The sequence below is a fragment of the Clarias gariepinus genome, chromosome 15 (genome assembly GCF_024256425.1).
Source record: "Clarias gariepinus isolate MV-2021 ecotype Netherlands chromosome 15, CGAR_prim_01v2, whole genome shotgun sequence".
Lineage (NCBI taxonomy): Eukaryota > Metazoa > Chordata > Actinopteri > Siluriformes > Clariidae > Clarias > Clarias gariepinus.
This window is the reverse complement of record NC_071114.1, coordinates 13,567,371-13,586,403: the sequence shown is the minus strand read 5'-3', so window position 1 is coordinate 13,586,403 and position 19,033 is coordinate 13,567,371. Positions and strand designations below refer to the sequence as shown.

At 37.3% G+C, this 19,033-nt stretch overlaps 1 protein-coding gene across 1 annotated transcript in view; it reads left to right on the top strand.

Moving 5' to 3' along the window:
• The window catches only part of unc13a (unc-13 homolog A (C. elegans)), a 37,987-nt gene that overhangs the window by 8,922 nt on the left and 10,032 nt on the right, over positions 1-19,033 (top strand). Inside the window, exons 12-41 of the mRNA XM_053513588.1 lie at positions 61-154; positions 927-973; positions 1,239-1,317; positions 3,300-3,305; positions 3,433-3,507; positions 3,667-3,886; positions 4,073-4,300; positions 4,589-4,730; positions 4,898-5,067; positions 5,468-5,583; positions 5,749-5,912; positions 6,103-6,256; positions 6,396-6,464; positions 6,807-6,896; positions 7,023-7,157; positions 7,528-7,661; positions 7,820-7,905; positions 8,801-8,927; positions 9,031-9,127; positions 9,501-9,644; positions 10,657-10,734; positions 10,825-10,848; positions 11,077-11,154; positions 11,249-11,337; positions 11,492-11,644; positions 11,964-12,087; positions 14,607-14,636; positions 17,264-17,320; positions 17,398-17,478; positions 17,830-17,977. Coding sequence (XP_053369563.1) covers positions 61-154; positions 927-973; positions 1,239-1,317; positions 3,300-3,305; positions 3,433-3,507; positions 3,667-3,886; positions 4,073-4,300; positions 4,589-4,730; positions 4,898-5,067; positions 5,468-5,583; positions 5,749-5,912; positions 6,103-6,256; positions 6,396-6,464; positions 6,807-6,896; positions 7,023-7,157; positions 7,528-7,661; positions 7,820-7,905; positions 8,801-8,927; positions 9,031-9,127; positions 9,501-9,644; positions 10,657-10,734; positions 10,825-10,848; positions 11,077-11,154; positions 11,249-11,337; positions 11,492-11,644; positions 11,964-12,087; positions 14,607-14,636; positions 17,264-17,320; positions 17,398-17,478; positions 17,830-17,977 — 3,239 coding nt within the window. The remainder of the gene's footprint in view (positions 1-60; positions 155-926; positions 974-1,238; positions 1,318-3,299; positions 3,306-3,432; positions 3,508-3,666; positions 3,887-4,072; positions 4,301-4,588; positions 4,731-4,897; positions 5,068-5,467; positions 5,584-5,748; positions 5,913-6,102; positions 6,257-6,395; positions 6,465-6,806; positions 6,897-7,022; positions 7,158-7,527; positions 7,662-7,819; positions 7,906-8,800; positions 8,928-9,030; positions 9,128-9,500; positions 9,645-10,656; positions 10,735-10,824; positions 10,849-11,076; positions 11,155-11,248; positions 11,338-11,491; positions 11,645-11,963; positions 12,088-14,606; positions 14,637-17,263; positions 17,321-17,397; positions 17,479-17,829; positions 17,978-19,033) is intronic.

Sequence of the window (19,033 nt, the reverse complement as noted above, 5' to 3'; positions counted from 1 at the left end):
GTTGTAATGTAAATGTAATGTGATATTTATCATTTCCATTCCTCTCCTCTGTATTCCCAGCGTGGCAAAGCGAGATGAGGCAGTGGATCCTGCTGAACGTGCCAAGGCCAATTGGCTGCGACTCTTCAACAAAGTCCGTATACAGCTGCAGGAGGTGAGTGAGACCGATACAAAAGCATGGTGTAGTAGTAGAGTGCACTCTGACACTGATACTGTCTGGGAGATTGCTGCCCTGTTCTCATTTTCCACGGTGGAAAAGCAGTATTGTGTAATGTCATCGCCCAGTAAGAGTGGAGATATTTGTTTGTCTTTTCTAATGTTTTGTCTTGATAGTTTTCATTTCCTGTTTCATTTTTATTTAATTTTTTTAATTTACTGTTGACATTTTAAAAAATATTTTATTGATTGTTTTTTCATAGAAAAGGTTTCTCCTGAATTTTATGTTTACTTCATTGTGTGTTTGTCCTTCACCCCATTATTGTTTTTTTCTTTTCTTTTTTCTTTTCTTTTCAGTTTAATGTAATTGCCCTAGCGATTGTCATGCTCTGTCCTGAATACTCAAGGCTGGATGGGCGCTCAGAAAGGTGGGTGTGTCAGGCTGTGGTAAAGCCTCTTGCTGTTGGAGAACTGTTGCCTTTTTCTAAAGAGATGGATTTACAGCTATTCTCAAATGATTGGCACAGAGAAAATCACACTGCGAATCTGACTTTTAATGAGAGGCTCGTATGACGTCAGTGATATCTGCAGGTGCTTATCTCTTATCACAGATCAGAACATGGTCTTTTCCTCTAATAGGAACCCGTACAAAATGAAACAACTGTCAGTGGGTTTAAAAGTGTTCTAAATAAGAATTAAATGTGGTCTAGCAAATGGATGTAGTGGAAAATTACGTTACTCTGACACTAAGTCTCTGTTGTTGTCTGCAGGCCCGAGGCGAGACTCCTGGACTGGCATCACTCTTTCTACAAGCAGGGTGAGTGAAACGGAGAAATTGTACAGGGAAGAACAGGGAAGCCTTTCTAAGGCAGCACAGTGCTGAAAATAACACGGGCAGTTGGATAAAACTTCTAAAATATCGTCATTAATGAGAGCTTAAAAAAATAATATTATAGAGGACACGCAATGTATTAATAAAGATCATTTTCAATGTATCTTATTGGGCAGCTTGTAGGCTCCTTCTCCATCAGAGCCTCATTAGCAGAGTTTAACAGATGTCTTTTGTTTGTATCTTTTCTCAGTCCTGGAGGAGCTCTGTACACCATAGACAGCATGCCAGACCTGCGTAAACGCAAAGCCATTCCTCTGGTTCGAGATTTGGTGAGTTATATTTACCATTACTGCCTTCTTGTTCAGTCCAAGGTTCCCACATAAACAGCTCAGTGTCTCACCTTCTCATATTAGCAGCTCGATAAATCACAAATAACGGTCTGTCTAGCACAATGAGTCACTTGCATAGCTTTGGCCATTATTTGAGACTTTCCGCTGTAACAGAGTTGAAATCTGAGCACTTGAGCAACATTTTACACATGCAGATCTAAAGTTAAAAGTTAGTACTGCCTCTTTTTTAAAAAAAGTTTCATATTTTTTATTCTTTTGTGTGTGTGCGTGTGTAAAAACATAATAGAAATCATCTGATCAGAATGGATCTTAGTATTAGTTAAATACAACCTTAGATGGACAATGATTCCAAACTTTTAAAAATGTATTTAACAAAAATTAAACCCCCACCCAAAAAAACTTTTTAATTTACCCCCTTCCATAAGAGTTAAGAGGTTAAGTTGCAGTCAGATGCTGCTAATCATCAGCCCTTGATTAATTGATCATTAGCAGATGTGCAGACCTCCAGGTTGCTGGTCTGGAGCATTCAGGTGTGTATTAACACATTGCCAAGAGGGAAAGGCATAAGCAACGGTCTTAGGGAAGCAGTTTTTTCTGCACATCAATCTGCAAAGGGTTATAAAACCACTTCCAAACAATTTGCACTTTACTGTTTTAAAGTGAGAAAGATTATTTATAAGTAAAAAGCAATTAAGACAGTTACCAATCTTTTCAGGAGTAGATGTCCGAGCACATTCACCCCAAGATTAGAATGTCCAATGCAAAAAAACCTGAAGCACTACATCTCAATCCATGACAGCATAATACGAAGAAGACTGATCAAGTACCGATGTCTTGGAAGGGTTGGGTAGAATTTTTTGTCCAAAAAGAGCATGGAAGCACGACTGAGATTCGCAATATTGCATTTAAACAAACCACTAAACAATATCCCCTGGACCCTGCGCTCTTACATAGCTTCCAAAATCATTTCACTGTGCTATAAGGTACATGTGACAAATAATTGAATATTATTAAATATAGTTCTCTGATGTTATAAAAACAGGGATGATGGATCCATCATTAGGTTATTTTGAAGTATAAATTACAACAGATGCTCAAATTGAAGACCTCTGACTTTGCAGCACTTTCATATTTGCTGACTACAAGAACATTGACCATTTCTTAATGTATCAGAATTGTACTTGCTACATGTGGCGATGATTTCCTTTTTAGTGCAGTGATTGTTCTGGGGTGACTCCCATAGACTGCTGACTTTAGATAACCTCAAAGAAAAAAGTGGAGTAGTGTAAGCTCTGGTTCTATTCCATCTTTTGTTGTTAGTTTCAAAGGCATCCTGGGGTCTGAAATAAAATGAAAAATATCAGATTTCATATAGAGAAAATGCCTATCGATCCAGACTTTTGGGCCATCCTGTAAAATTAGACAATACACAATACACACTGAAAAACTGAAAGAGATTAGATTTTTTCTTTTCCCGACTTCTGCGTTTGTGTCAATGAGTTAAGTCTGTTTCTCTCTTCCTGATGTACACCATCTAAACTTAGAGTTATGATCACAGTAAAGCAATTTTAAAAAATAACTTCATCAAAGAAGACACATTTGCATTGGCTCTCCAGTTCTGCTTGTTTGGTGTACAACCATCTTGTCTTAGCTTTTAATGACAATCATTTTAGTCAGACTGAGACCCTTAAGTCAGACATTTTTGTACTTTCTCTGCTCATTGTTTGTCTCTCTTGAGTCTTTTTCTGGGTTGCTTTTACTAAGCATGTTTTCAGACTTAATCTTTATTTTATAGCAGACGGTCTATTTCGATTTCCCTGTAGAATGACATTTCATAAAGGCTCCTTCTCTACTGCACTGACTTTTGGTACAGAATTAAGTAACAACTTGTCAAGCATCTTCATATTAATGTGTTTTTTTTTTGTTTCTCACATCCCTGCCCAAAATATGATCTTCAATAGGCAATGGTGAGTCTGATTACAGAGATTACAGAGTCTATTACAAAGATTTGCATACAGAGATTTTCCTATGGCAAAATATTTATTCCTACTTAAAGTTGGAATATTATGTTCTTCTGTGTGCCCGGTGCTTTAGTCCCTTGTCCAGAACTCTCGCAAGGCTGGAATCACATCAGCTATGGCCTCCAGCACACTTAACAATGAGGAGCTGGTAAGCACAGAAATACACACAAACACACACACACACACACACACTCACACACACACTCACACACACACACACACTGACTTCCTGTATCTCTGTCCATTTATGTCTAGGTTCATTTTCTGTCTTACACTTTTTGTTATATCTCCATATCTGCTCATGCAGAAGAGTCATGTGTATAAGAAGACCCTCCAGGCCCTGATCTATCCCATTTCCTGCACTACCCCCCATAACTTTGAGGTGTGGACAGCCACAACGCCAACCTACTGCTACGAGTGTGAGGGACTGTTGTGGGGTATTGCCCGACAGGGTATGCGCTGTACTGAGTGTGGTGTCAAATGCCATGAGAAGTGCCAGGACCTGCTCAACGCTGACTGTTTACAGAGTAAGGTCTTCTTTTGGGAAAATAGCACTGGTTTATCTCAGGTGTTTTTTTTTTTTTCTTTCCTAATTTTATGTCACACAAATGAATCAACAGTACTATTTCTCAGTTTGCACATTGCTGTTTTGATTAGTTTGCTTTACTTCTAAAATCACATTTATTCAGACTTTTTATTTCCCATTCTTTCAGGAGCAGCAGAGAAGAGCTCTAAGCACGGCGCTGAGGATCGAACTCAAAACATAATCATGGTCCTGAAGGATCGCATGAAAATCCGTGAGAGAAACAAGCCGGAGATCTTTGAACTCATACAGGATGTGTTTGGAGTCCCCAAAACTACTCATGTCACCCAGATGAAGCAGGTCAAGCAAAGCGTTTTGGATGGAACGTCCAAGTGGTCAGCCAAGATAAGCATCACAGGTCAGCAGGATAACCATCACAGGTCTCACAGGTTTCATCACTCGAGTTATGAAACAGCTAACAACCTAAGTTTCTCTGACCCAGATTATAATAAATTGCATTAATATGTTGAATGACTATAATAATCTTAAAACAACAACAATTTTTTAAAATACATTTTATATAAGTATATAAATAAAGTAATCAAGATTAATATTTTTACTGTAGCATTTTTATTTCTTTGACCCAGCCATTTAAATTGATAATATAATACATATAGCGGTACTATAAATCTACTGCTCTCCACAGTTCTGTGTGCTCAGGGCCTGCAGGCCAAGGATAAAACTGGCTCCAGTGATCCTTATGTAACAGTACAAGTGGGCAAAACTAAGAAGAGGACCAAGACTATCTATGGCAACCTCAATCCTGTCTGGGACGAGTCCTTCAATTTGTAAGTGCAGCACTCATTACAACATTAAGTTTAAATGATCTGTTATAATTCCTGTTGTATATACTGTTAAATTATTCTATTGATTTTAATCTTTGTAATTGATAAAAATTATTGTGGAAATATTGTGGTGAAAGAACACAAGTGTAAGACTGGTATGTGTTTTCAAGTGAGTGCCACAACTCTTCAGATCGGATAAAGGTGCGCGTGTGGGATGAGGACGATGACATCAAATCACGTGTTAAGCAAAAGTTCAAGCGAGAGTCAGATGACTTTCTGGGGCAGACTATTATCGAGGTTCGCACTCTGAGCGGAGAAATGGATGTATGGTACAACCTCGGTAAGTGAAGAAGTTCCTGTTTTCTCTTTCTCAGTGACCTACTGTACTTTCACAACTCTAATGATGGTGTGACTGAGGAAATGACTGAAATAACCACAACCATAAATGATAAACTAATGTTACTTAGTTATGTGTTTATAATGTAAAAGGGTTGTTAAAGCTGCTGTGTGTCTGTTTGTGAAGATCATAATACCATTATCTCAAATAAAGTATGACTAGCCGATATACGGTATAAACTACCATTCTACAGTAATTCCCCCCCTGTTTTGACATGCTTAAGGACACTATTAGAAATACAGAGTATGCTAAGACTCTCTTAGGGAACATTGAAGATAGCACTGCACAGTTATGAAATATCCATTGGTTGACAATGACACATACTTTCTCTTGGACTGGTCAGACAAGCGTACAGACAAGTCTGCGGTGTCAGGAGCTATCCGAATGCATATCAGTGTGGAGATCAAGGGAGAGGAAACAGTGGCCCCTTATCATGTTCAGTACACCTGCTTACATGAGGTCAGTCAGTCTCTTTGTACACAGTGACACTGATTTTTATGCAGATAAATGTCTTTTGCAAAAAGAATTTGTTATTGACCATCAAACTGGAATGTGTAGGAACTTTAAGGCTTACTGCTTGGCAGCCAATAGGTTTTGGATAACATCACCTCTTTCACCTTGTAGAATCTCTTCCACTATGTGACGGATCTTCAGAACAATGGTGTGGTAAAGATCCCTGATGCCAAAGGTGATGATGCCTGGAAGGTCTACTTTGAAGAGACACCACAGGAAATCGTTGATGAGTTTGCAATGCGTTATGGAGTGGAATCTATATATCAAGCCATGACGTGAGTTCAAGCTAAAGCATAAATAATAATAATAATAATAATAATAATAATAATAATATAAAAACATATCTTTAGTTAGAAGTTTAATAGGCAATTAAAAGTTCATGCCATAAGTTCATGTAAGATAATAGCAGCACAAAGCAATATTTGAGGCAATATTTGTGAGAGTTTTTCTCTCTTTTTTTTTTAGACATTTTGCCTGTCTATCATCCAAGTACATGTGCCCAGGAGTGCCAGCCGTGATGAGCACTCTGCTGGCTAACATCAATGCATACTACGCCCACACCACCCAGGCTACCAATAATGTCTCTGCTTCTGACCGCTTTGCTGCATCAAACTTTGGGGTGGGTGGCTTATTCATGCCTGTTTTCATGAAAATGTTATTTAAATATTCACAAAAATCACAAAAGCTAGTGAAAAAAATACCTGGCCAAAAATAATAAACTGTTGAATAATGTCAGTTATTGGTCATGTGTTTTACAGAAAGAACGCTTTGTAAAACTCCTTGACCAACTACACAACTCTTTGAGGATTGACCTCTCCATGTACAGGGTACTGTGTCCTGTTATATTCTGTTATTGTGTCTTTTTTGTGTCTCTGTAACTCATTCTCTCAATCTTTGTTTCAATGTTTGGCTGTCTTTCACTCTTCATCTGTCAGTTTGCCTGTCTCTGAGGACTGTAATTTATCCACAGCAGACAGGACTCATAAAGAGTTCCCACAGGCGTAATTCTGTGCTGCATGATTATAATAATAAAGCTGATGGACATGACAGCATTATTAAATAACCAAAGGATTGGATTTTGCTTTGAAAAGTAAACTGTCTCCCCCGAGATCAAGCTTTCAAGGTCTCACACAAAATTAACGTCATTTTTTTTCTTATGAATGTAACAGAATAATTTCCCAGCCAGCAGTCCTGAGAGGCTTCAGGATCTCAAATCCACTGTGGACCTACTCACCAGTATCACGTTCTTCAGAATGAAGGTATTTTACTCCACACAAATGTTGACATGGCACAGCATCACTTTATCATCCCCACTGATGACATTTTTTTGAAAACTGTTTATCATAATGCCAATGCAGCTGAATTGCATGCATTCTGTCTCCCAGGTCCAAGAGCTACAGAGTCCTCCCCGTGCAAGTCAGGTTGTGAAAGACTGTGTTAAGGCCTGCCTGAACTCCACATATGAGTACATCTTCAACAACTGCCACGAGCTGTACAGCCGCGAGTACCAGACTGACCCAGTGAGCAGCTACTTAATGGCACAGCTTCAATCCTTGAACCACATTGCCGCTGAGGGTTTTGAGTATATAGGAAACAGCTCCAAATTTACTTTACCACTAGATTACAGTTTTGTTTATACTTCCTTAGTATGTCAGCCTCTTACAGCCTCTCAGAGTCTTGCAGAGTTGACTCTTAATTAAACGTGTTAGAAAGGCCTTTGTCATGGTCATTATTTTCCTCGCTGCCATGCAACCGTTGGCCTCTCTAAAGATCATCTCTAGTAGCATTAATTTGTCAGGTTATTTTTCCAAGAGGTATGTAACTAAGTAGAAAAATAAGTTTGAGCTTCCATGCTAAAAGTTAAATTTTATAATTGTTCTTCTTTCACAGTCAAAGAAAGGTGAGGTTCCTCCCGAAGAACAGGGGCCAAGCATTAAGAACCTTGACTTCTGGTCCAAACTGATCACCCTAATCGTGTCGATCATTGAGGAAGACAAGAACTCTTATACTCCTTGCCTTAACCAGTGAGTTCATTAACATATCTTCACTAAAAATATCCAACTTCACTTGTCAGTTGCACTACATCATTCTCATAAGTTTTTCTTAGTCTTCCTTAAATGCTTTTATGCTATATTGACAGGATGTGAATGCATTCTTAGTGTACGTTCTAATATCCTCCTAGGTTTCCACAGGAACTGAACGTAGGAAAGATCAGTGCAGAGGTCATGTGGAATCTGTTTGCCCAGGATATGAAGTATGCCATGGAGGGTAAGTCATATGAAGTTACTTACTCACTCACTCACTCACTCATCTTCTATACCGCTTTATCCTGTATTCAGGGTCGCGGGATATGAAGTTACTTTCTTACCGAAATGCACTTTCAGTCTCATATCTCACATTCAGTCTCATATCTGCAACTATGATTTTCGCCAGTCATCATACAGTATTTCATCTTTATCAATGGTGGCTTAGGTGGTTAAAGCTGGTTGCTGATTTGGTGCTCGGCCTTCAAGCCCCACCACCACCAGGTCTCCAGTGTTGGATCCAAGACCCTTAACCCTACACCCCTTTACATTTCTTCACTCTGTGATTCGCATATTATTTATTTTGTGTTTCTCACCCTTTACATTTTTTTCTCACCTCTTGAAGCATGCATTTGTTTGTTTTCATAATTTTATTTCCAGTAAAAAGTCAAAATTCTGCTTGTAACATGATTATCTATAAACAGATAAAATGAGTGCAAACTGAATATGGGAACAATTCTATGCATATAACTATGATGTTGGCATGTTTGTTATTTATAATATATCAATTTCTGTAATTACTTTTGCCAGAAAAAAATCTTTAAAAAGTCTGATATACTGCATGCACATAAGCCATCAATGTGTCCCACTCCAAGACTGCTGGATATTTATTTAGTTGTGTCGTGTTCATATCAGTTGTGTTGTGTCTAGCTGATTAATTTAGACATGTATACAGAACTTGTATGCAGAAGTGTTGAATAGCTAATCAGAGGTTTACCTAAGGCTATAGTCATGTGCAATAGAATTCCGGTACTGATTTCCACTGCCTTGCTCTACAGCAATGTGGCTGTTTACTCTCCATATCCAGCTCCAGCTTGTGTGTAATGAAGTGCTATTTTCTTTACCTCTCTTGTCTCCAGAGCATGAAAAGAACCGCCTCTGTAAGAGTGCTGATTACATGAATCTGCACTTCAAAGTGAAATGGCTTTACAATGAGTACTGCAAAGACCTCCCTTTCTTCAAGAGCAGAGTACCAGAGTATCCAGCGTGAGTGACTTCTATTCTTCCCGTTATCTCCTCCCGCATGCATGCACAAACCCGCCTACAGTATTAAGGTGACATTTGAATTGAAGGAACTGTTCATTTCCAGGTGGTTCGAACCTTTTGTAATCCAGTGGCTGGATGAGAATGAGGAGGTTTCTCGAGACTTTCTGCATGGAGCTCTGGAAAGAGACAAAAAAGATGGAGTAAGTCTAAGCTGTCTTTACTCCCATTCTATTTATTGAACTTCATCGATCATTGATTGTCTGTATAATGTCAGAATTTTGCTGACCTTTCTATACAAGTTTGGAACAAACATTTAGTGAATGGATTAATAAATGAACAAATTAATTAATTAATTAATGTTAAGTTTTTATTGATGTGAACAAACTTATTGTAATGTCTTAAGTAAGAGAAGGAAGTAAGATAAAAAAGTACCTCAGTTCATTCTTCACCTGTTTGTCAATTGCAAGTCATTGCTGCACACTCGAGATGTCACACCTCCTCAATACCAGCCCCTTTTCTGTCTATCTGCCTGTAAAACCTCTCCCACTCACTCTTCTTTATCTATCTCCACAGTACCAGCAAACATCAGAACATGCTCTTTTTTCATGTTCAGTGGTGGATGTCTTTTCTCAGCTCAACCAAAGCTTTGAAATCATTAAAAAGCTGGAGTGCCCCGACCCACAGATTGTGGGCCACTACATGAAGCGATTTGCTAAGGTGAGTAACAGTACTGTTACTAATAGATCTCTGATTTGTACAATGCTAATACATGTGTATAATTATCAGCATCTTACAGCAATACAACAATTAGTTCTGACCGAGCGATCTGATTGGACAAGAGGCATTCCTTGAGTGGTGATAATAGACAGTAACAGCACTGGGATGTTTAATATCATTCTGCATTACAGGTGTTCTAATAACCATTAATTACACTAACTGTCAGCCGCCAGCATGGGTAAAAGTAGGTTGGGGTCGGTACAGTCTGCAGTACTGAGGAGAGAGAGCAACAGCCAAAACCCACATTCAAAACCAGTCACAGAAACACTTTAAGTAAGAAAACACATCTGATTGCGTTATCTCCATAATAATTGGTTTTAAATTGTCCCGAATCTCCTCTTAACAACCTATATTCTTTTATTCACGACTAAATGCAGGCTAACTAGCTTATAACGCAAGGCTAATTCCAAATTTCTTCAACCCCTGCACTTTTAGGTGTATGATTAGCACACTAACTAACAGTAGTTCCGCCAGTCATTGAAGGATATAAACAAGTTATGATCTTAATAATAAATTGTGTTGTATAAAAACAATATTACACTCAAGGTAATGCTGTCATGTTGAATATCAGCATGGCTGTGATATGATCATACACACGAGGGCACAGCCGTGCTTATATTAATCAAAACTGCACTCAGCAATATGCTAATGTGATAATGCTTAATTAACATGGCATTATTACGTAACTGTACGGTAAGACACTATAAGTTTATGACTAGTGTTTGAGTACTAGTACTTCTTACATTGTATTTGCTGACCTCTGTGGTTTTATTATAGCTATTTGGTTACTATTTGTTTGATTCCATGGCACATACAGTATGCCACTGATATGTCTTTTACCAGCTGGATTGTTTAGATGAAATCCTGTAATTCTTATGAAACAATCAAATGAGTAAATGCAGTCTATTGTAGTTCCAGACGTAATTGGTCTTTGTGCCCTTTTTTGTTACAGACAATAAGCAACGTTCTGCTCTCCTATGCCAGCATAATATCCAGAGACTTCCCTAACCACTGCACCAAGGAAAAAGTGGTATATTTCTTACATGTCTTTGTGACAGTTTTCTCTTCCATTATTCATATAAGTTCCTAAAAGTACCTTTTTCTTTTTCTCCAACTCTAGAATGCAAAAGATGGTGCTATAAAGGTATGGATTAAGGCTATGAATTTAATTAATTTGGACTAGCAATCACTTTTAATCTTGCAAAGTGAATGTAGTCAGTAAGCCATTGCCTGCTTTCATTCAGTGATAAGTTAGATTATGGGTTCAGAGATTTGCTGACTGATTACTTTGAAAGCACATGCTGAAATGTACAGTCAGTGGTATTTTATATTTTTTACCATGTAACATTAATATGCTGTTGGATTTCCACAGCCCTGTATTTTAATTAACAACATTCAGCAACTCCGAGTACAGCTGGAGAAGATGTTTGAGGCCATGGGAGGCAAGGATGTGAGTCAGCATTAAAACCTACAATTTTTTCTTTAGTAATTTGGAGATATCAACAGCCTATGTCAATATTTTCTTATTGAATGTTGTGTTCTAGCTGAATGTTGAGGCTAGCGACATCTTAAAGGAGCTGCAGGTAAAACTCAACAATGTCCTGGATGACCTGGCCAGGATTTTTGCCACTAGGTGAGACCATCAGTTAGTAACCTGGATAAAATTCATATAAAATCTTATAGTTTCATAGTGTTCTTTGATGGTTTTTGAACTTTTGATGATGGTCTTAGCAATAACTACCATTTCTCAGTAACATGATTTCTGTTCTGTGTCTGTTTATTTCCAGTTTCCAGCCCAACATTGAGGAGAATGTGAAGCAGATGGGAGACATTCTGAGCCAAGTGAAAGGCACCGGCAACGTGCCAGCAAGTGCCTGCAGCAGCGTGGCTCAGGATGCAGACAACGTTCTGCAACCCATCATGGACTTCCTGGACAGCAAGTGAGTTTTTTCCACCAAGTGTGCCTCCTACTGGGATTCATCTCCTTTTCTTTCTATTCAGGTTACAAGCAAGAGTAAGGTAGCAGATCTAGGATGAATGTTTGCCAAGTCCATTTAGGTTACCTAAATGCAGCACCATAAACATCAATGTTAAATGTTCTCACTGCCCCAACATACCAAGTTCAACACATAAGGAATTTTGTTGGCTTGGGGTGAATTAAAACTGCAGTAATGGGGGTAGATAGAGAGAGATTGAACGTCTGCTCTGTTTTTTTTTTGTTTTTTTTTTAACTTTTTTTCTTCTTTTTTATTTTCTCAGCTTATCACTGTTTGCAAAGATATGTGAGAAGACGGTTTTGAAGCGAGTGCTAAAGGAGCTTTGGAAACTTGTCATGAACACCATGGAGAAGACCATTGTTCTGCCTCCCCTAACTGATCAAACGGTGAGAGAATTTTTCAAACCAGCCAAATTTTGTGTAATGCTTAAATAGCATAGGATCCAGTGATATATAAGCATCAACTATTATGCTGCATTCACACAAGTGCCATTTTTACCAGTGCACCTTTACATTCTTTTAGCATTGGCTGCTTATTGTTGTTTCTGACTTTAATTTACTGGTAGGGCAAAGCTAACTAGTGCAACTTTCTAATTTTGACCCCAAATGTACTCTTGCTAACAGTAAAAATTCTGCAGGAATATTTGAGGTTGGAACACACAATGGTGCATTGCATCACTTTTAACTAGCGCATAGGCCTGAACTATTTTTGCAGATCACAAATTCTGCCTAAAACTGCTGTAATGTCCTAAAAACGACATAGCAACAATCATAAGCTCTGAAGTGATCGCAGGATTAGCTCAAGTACTCTAAACAAATATGTGGAAACAAAAGCCACTGATATTGTTTGACTGTAGTAAATTCACAATAGTAAACAAAAAAAAAAACTGTCATTCACCCGTTAGTTGTCACCACATCATTTTAAATATAGGTTGCAGATAAAGTTCCCTCAGTGTTTCGTCACCCACTATGCACTGCTTATCTTTTCTCTGCCTCCTGTTAATATAGATTTCCAGTTCATATTTAAAATGAATAGTTTTAGGTCACTTTGCTTTGAGTGGCTTCCTGTGAGACAGCAGGCTTACTGTACATGTATTAGAAACTGTTACTGAATATTGCATATTGTTTTCCTGTATGGATCCTGAGGCTGGACTGATGTGACTAAAATACTCCAGTAACATCCCCCTTTGAGTCGTTTTTAACATTCCCTGTTCCCTGACCCACTTACAAAAATACCAACTTCTTTCATTAACTTGAAGATACTTGATATTGGCTGAGGGAGTGCACCATTATCATCCACTAAAGGCTGCTCTTTGTTCTTTACCCTTGGTGACGATTATTTTTTTTTTAAATAACAAACTCCTGATCATGAGATCAGAGACCAGCCTGATTTTATTTGTCTTTATACATCTGTTATTATTTGTGTGTTTTTTTTTTGTTTTTGTTTTTTTGGACAAAAGAGCCCCATGTCTTTACTCAAGATCCATAGTTTCTGGAATAAATGTCTAAACTAGAAGCTTTTTAGCTTCTTAAAAGCGTTCACTCTGGAACCCAGTAGACACTAATGCAGAAGAGCTGAAACTGGCAGTGTTCAGACTCAGGGACTTTTTAATGTTGATGCTGCTTTGTTTTGATGTGGGGCTCTTTGCAAATTCACTGACCCTTCTTTCTGATTATTATTACATTCTCGCTTCCCCCCGCTCCTCCTCCTCCTCCTCCTCCACAGATGATAGTAAGTACAGCAGCCCTCCTCTTTGTGCGTCTGTCTGTCCTGCAGTCCGTCAGTGCCAGGTGGCCATCCACCCACTCCTTCTGCTCTGTGTGGCTGCAAGCGCCCCCTCCTCCCTTCCCCATGTGCATCCTCATACATGCATCATGTCTCTTCATCTTGCTGTCTCCTTCCCCTCTTCTCTCCATTCCCACTGTCTAGCCTCTTCCTGTTCACCTCTTGTTTCCAGCTGAGGTGGCTGCAGCATGGTGCATTCCTGATTGACTTGAACAAGGCCTGTCTTAATGAATCCTTCAAACTGGGGCCCCTCCACACTTCTTCTCCTCCTTCTTCTCCTTAATCCTGTCTTTCACTTACTTTTTCTTATCTGGAAGTGGCACTCTCCCACACTTCCACTGTCTCCTGTTCCTCCCTCTGCATTGCGTGGCAGGTTTATGGCCTGGGTGGCTCTGGTGGTGGCTTTGTGGTTTGGTTAGTAACTTCACCTGTTCGAACCCCTCTCCCCCTGTCGGTCTGTTTCTTGTGTCTCAGTTGTTGATTTTGATCTACAGTCTTCTCTTAACAGACATTGTTTTGTCGGCCTGTCCTATTATTGTGTTTTCTTGAAGTTAAAATACTCACTCCTTTGTTTTAGTCCTAGCTAGGTCTCTGACAACTATACTATTAACTTTTTTCCTGTAACATTAAACATATTGGTAATGCAACATAATGCAAAATTGTAAACGCATGGTAACAATTTTATTTCCTCTGCATCCTTCTTATACAGTATAATGCATTTTAAAAGTCTTTGCATTTTTAGTACCTGTTGTTTTTTTCCCCTGACATTTATTTCTTTTTTATTTCCCCATCATTCAATTAAGAATATGTTTGTGGTTACTCTAATAACAACATTTGCACTTATCTGCCAGTTTGTTCTGCATTGATATCGGGTCTCACCAAATCAGGTGGACGGGAGCAAATCAGGCATAGAGGACTTTGAAACTTAAAGCCTGCAAACCTGATATTGTTTTATACATTTCTAAAATTAGAGACTTTTTCAGTGTATATTTTAATATGTTACATACATCAGTATGACTTTTTTTGATTGGCATGTCAGTGTGTCAGTCCCTGTCACTCAACCAATGTGAGAAAGGCAGAAGCACTTCTGGAGTTAACAATGCATTTCCTCTTTTCACAGGGCAGGGTGAAGCTTGCTTGTCACAGTGATGTAAGAACTAAACCCATTTAGTTTAATGTGTCTTGTCTTCCTTTTTCTTTCCATTTCTAAATGTTTTTCCTCTCAGTCAATTAGTTCCCCTATCTCAAACCAATCAGGAACGATTGTTTCTTTTCTTTAGTGATAGCTCTTTCCATTTCAAGGTTCCCGTCCATAGTGAGTGAACGATAGTGGCTTTAAATCTTTTTATGATAGATAGTTTTGAACTGGTGGTTCTCCTCCCCGCTTCTAATGTACCATGACCTGCATAGTTTCCTCATTTTTATCTATCTGATTAATTAATTATTGATGTCAATTATTTTTCAGTTGATTATTTGTCACTTGTCAATTAATGTCATTTATTTAATGTCAATAAATAACTACATACCAGACATATCATATTAACATTAGAGCTATAAAAACACTAAAATCTGCAAAGTGCTCCTTGACCAGAGCTGGGAACTACTAATTTAAGATCCTGTAGATCCTTAGTGGTACGTTTTTATATATTCAGTATAACATGCAACTTAGTAGTTCTGGATAATACTATAACAGCATTGGATGATACTTATTCTATCTTAATTGACAACATTCTGTCTTAATCCACAACATTGTGTGTTTATCTATTCAGTATTCAGTATTTATACATATTTTCCCACATTTCATACACATTTCCATAATTCCTTTTGATTTTGTAAAGCTGCATTGCGACAATGAACATTGTTAAAAGCGCTATACAATTGAATTGAATGAATTAAATTGAGTAAAATTATACAATTAGTAACATTGAAGTATGATATTATAGTATCCAGTCCTACTAGGTTGTCCACTATGTTGGACATTTTAGTTAGCATCTTAGTTCTAGATTAGCGCTGAAATGCACTAGATCAATAGTTATCAGTCCATACTTTTATTTTATTTTTTTTACCAGATGTCAAGCATGGAATATCTCACTGTTTTGGGATGTCTAGAACTTATTTTTGACCTTGCAAATTAGTGGTTATTGGCTTACATACAATCAGGGTTTTAGGAATGTGCAGTTTTTCATTTGCAGTAAGTATTTTTTTTTTACCTAGCCTACTAATTTTACAGCATGATCATGATACCTAGGTACCGATTCCATTAATGTGATTCTGTATGGTGATTTAAAAAATATCTTGATTTAATATAATTTCTTTTTTTAGATTTTGTTACAATTTTAAAACCTTGAACCTTGTTTTATATTTTAGCTTTGTTTAACAGCTTCACATTAAAATTTATACATCTACAATAAATTTAGTTATACAAAAAGCTAAATTTCCCTGAGCAGCACATATCTGTCATGTGCCATAATTATTATTTCTAAACAAACGTTGCAAATAATTCACTCTTACCACATGGGATGCGAGTGTGTGGTAATAGTTCAGAGGAATAGTTCCACCTCTAGGATTACAAACTAATGCCGATGCCATACCGCATCAAATGCCTTTGAGCAATTTTTGAGCATGTGTCGAGCAACTGTGAACGCAGTCTTCTTATGCAGCCTTGACCGCGTGTTTTGAGTTTAAATAGCCCATGCAGTGTTTTGAGACTGGTGTAAGCGTGAGTGAATAAAATGTGACGTCATAAAAATGCATTCCTGTTGCACCACTCAGATGCTCATGCACTCTGCACAGAATTGGTTATGTACAACCTGATTGGTCATGGCTGAACAGCTAGTTATGGTCACTGGCTCATCAACTAGTGCATTTATATTATAAATGTAATAAATCATTTAAAAATTGTGGCAATACTTGAATTAGCACACATAAAAATTGTGCTTAATAACTAAATCGATTTTCCCTTCATCTCTTCTAGGTTTAAATTATATTTTATAAAAAAATTTACTGTGGCAGCTGTATATACTGTTTTAGTTGTGTTTTTTCTCTGTGTTACTCCAGAGAGGTGTGAATTGTTTGCCCAGCAGGGGGCGTACCCATATTTCCCATTGCCCTGCTCAGCAGTAGCTTAACACAAAGTCATGATACGCTACACACAGAAACCCAACACAACAGTGTCCTGACTATTGTAACAGATTTGGTGCATTAATTCATTTGTCTATACTGATTGAAAATGTCCAGTAAATCAGTTTGCATTCCAATTGAATGCCAGTGTACTGCTAGAAAGGGTTAAGTTTTTAGGGAAATCATTCCTGTTTGCTTGTTTTTTTCAAGAATTTGTGGAATGTTTTTACTCATTTGTACTTACAGTATTTAGAAGTATACAATTTGGATGCCTGGACTGAAACTGGGTTAAAAATTATTTAATATAATAAAGTTATTATTAGTAGTATGATTATTATTATTATTATTATTATTATTATTATTATGATTATTATCATTTTCATTAATATTACCATAGTAGTCAAATCAGCATTGGACATAATGGATTTTATGGACCTTTCAGCTCTCTGTCTGTACAGTTTTGTCAGTCCCGTCCTCTCTACATAGCTATGTTTACTGTCTTATGTTACATTTTGTGTGTGTGAAAAACACTGTGTATTTACTTTCTTCAGATATTCAATTTCGTTTTGTGACTTTTTTTTGTCTTGAGGTACTACATAACCTTACCATTATCATTTTCCTGTCTCTTCTGTCTGTGTGTCTTGTTTCCTTCTCCAGGGTACACAGCTAATTTTCAATGCTGCTAAAGAGCTTGGTCAGCTTTCCAAGCTGAAGGTAACATAATATTAACTATATTTTTGGATAATATTATATATGATAAAAAACAAACAGTTTGGGTACTCCCCTGACAGGAGCATATGGTGCGTGAGGAGGCCAAGGCCTTATCCCCCAAGCAGTGTGCAGTTATTGAGTTGGCCTTGGATACCATCAAGGTAACACTCTTCTGTCATGTTATAAAAAAGTATCAGATTTTTTTATATCTCCTAAATATCACATATTGCATTAATTCAATGTGTTCATAGTAAATGTTTATTTTTTAAATATAAAAATAATAAAATCAAGTACAAACCTGTTACACCCTACTAACACTACACAATGTTGACCACTAATCATTTAAATAAATTATTGCTTTTGTTTCTACCTTTCGTGTTTCTTTTGTTTGTTGATCTATACAGTATATGTGTGTGTGTGTGTGTATGTGTGTGTGTGTGTGTGTGTGTGGGTGCGTCTGTACTAACAGTTCTGTACAGATAGGTAGCTGATAATGATGCTTTATTTTATAGCAATATTTTCATGCTGGAGGAGTGGGCCTAAAGAAGACCTTTCTGGAGAAGAGTCCTGACCTGCAGTCTCTCCATTATGCCTTGTCCCTCTACACACAAGCTACAGACAAACTCATCAAAACCTTTGTTCAGTCACAGAATGCTCAGGGTAAGGTCCTGTTCATATTGCATTTTTGGCATTCCACAGATAAAATAATACAAAGATGGGGACTTGAGTTAGGGACTTGAATTGCTCATTTACTCATGACTTGACTTTCAAAAAACATTAAAAACATGAGCAACTAACTAATATTAGGGTCACCTAAGTTAAAAAAAAAATATTTCCAGTCTTAAAGATTACAATTTAACATATGTCTTAGAGGTCCCCCAAAATTTGTCTGTTAATAATCCAGCTGAAATACCCCTCAAATACCCCGCAATTTTTCATATTCTAACCTCACTTTGTTTCTCTCCTCCTCTGAACATGCAGATTCAGTTTCTATGCAAATAAGCTATAGTGAACCCTCCTATCAGAGAACAGCAGAGTTAAGCAACAAGCTGGGGGAGTGTATCCTCTTATTTGAGATCACAATAGGGGAAAATTTAATTGCCTTGTTTAAGCTCTGGCCAATACAAAAATAGAAAAGGACAGCAACCAGAAAATGGCTTTTTCTTATGTTTTTCTTTAGTTCGGCCACACACACTGAAAACCCATCTGAATGTCTTAAAATGACAAAAATAACCTTTAAAATTAAAGCATTCCAGATCTGTGCCAGCAACACAGGGTAGGTTAATAACCGATTAAAAAAAAAAAAAAAAAATGCTTATATGGGAGTCCTGCCATTGTGCCAACGGGAGAAGCTTCAGAAATTAAACTTTGCATTCGTATATATATCAGGTAGAATCACATTATTTATTTTAAAACAGAAATTGTACTGCTACCAGAATATGAGAATGACATCACAAAAATGTCAAATTCACCAAATGCCTATATTATTATTGTTGTTGTTATTGTTATTGTTGTTGGTCATAGAAACAACAGAAAACAACATAAAAACATGTGATCATATGTATCTGTGCTTTTTCTTTGCCTATGTCAGTCATTTTTTATTTGTTTTGCCTAGTCATGTTTGTATAGTTGATTGTTAAAATAAAAAAATTAAATACAGTATATAGGCATATATATTTATTTAAAAAAAATAAATAATAATGCAAAAAGAGGCTA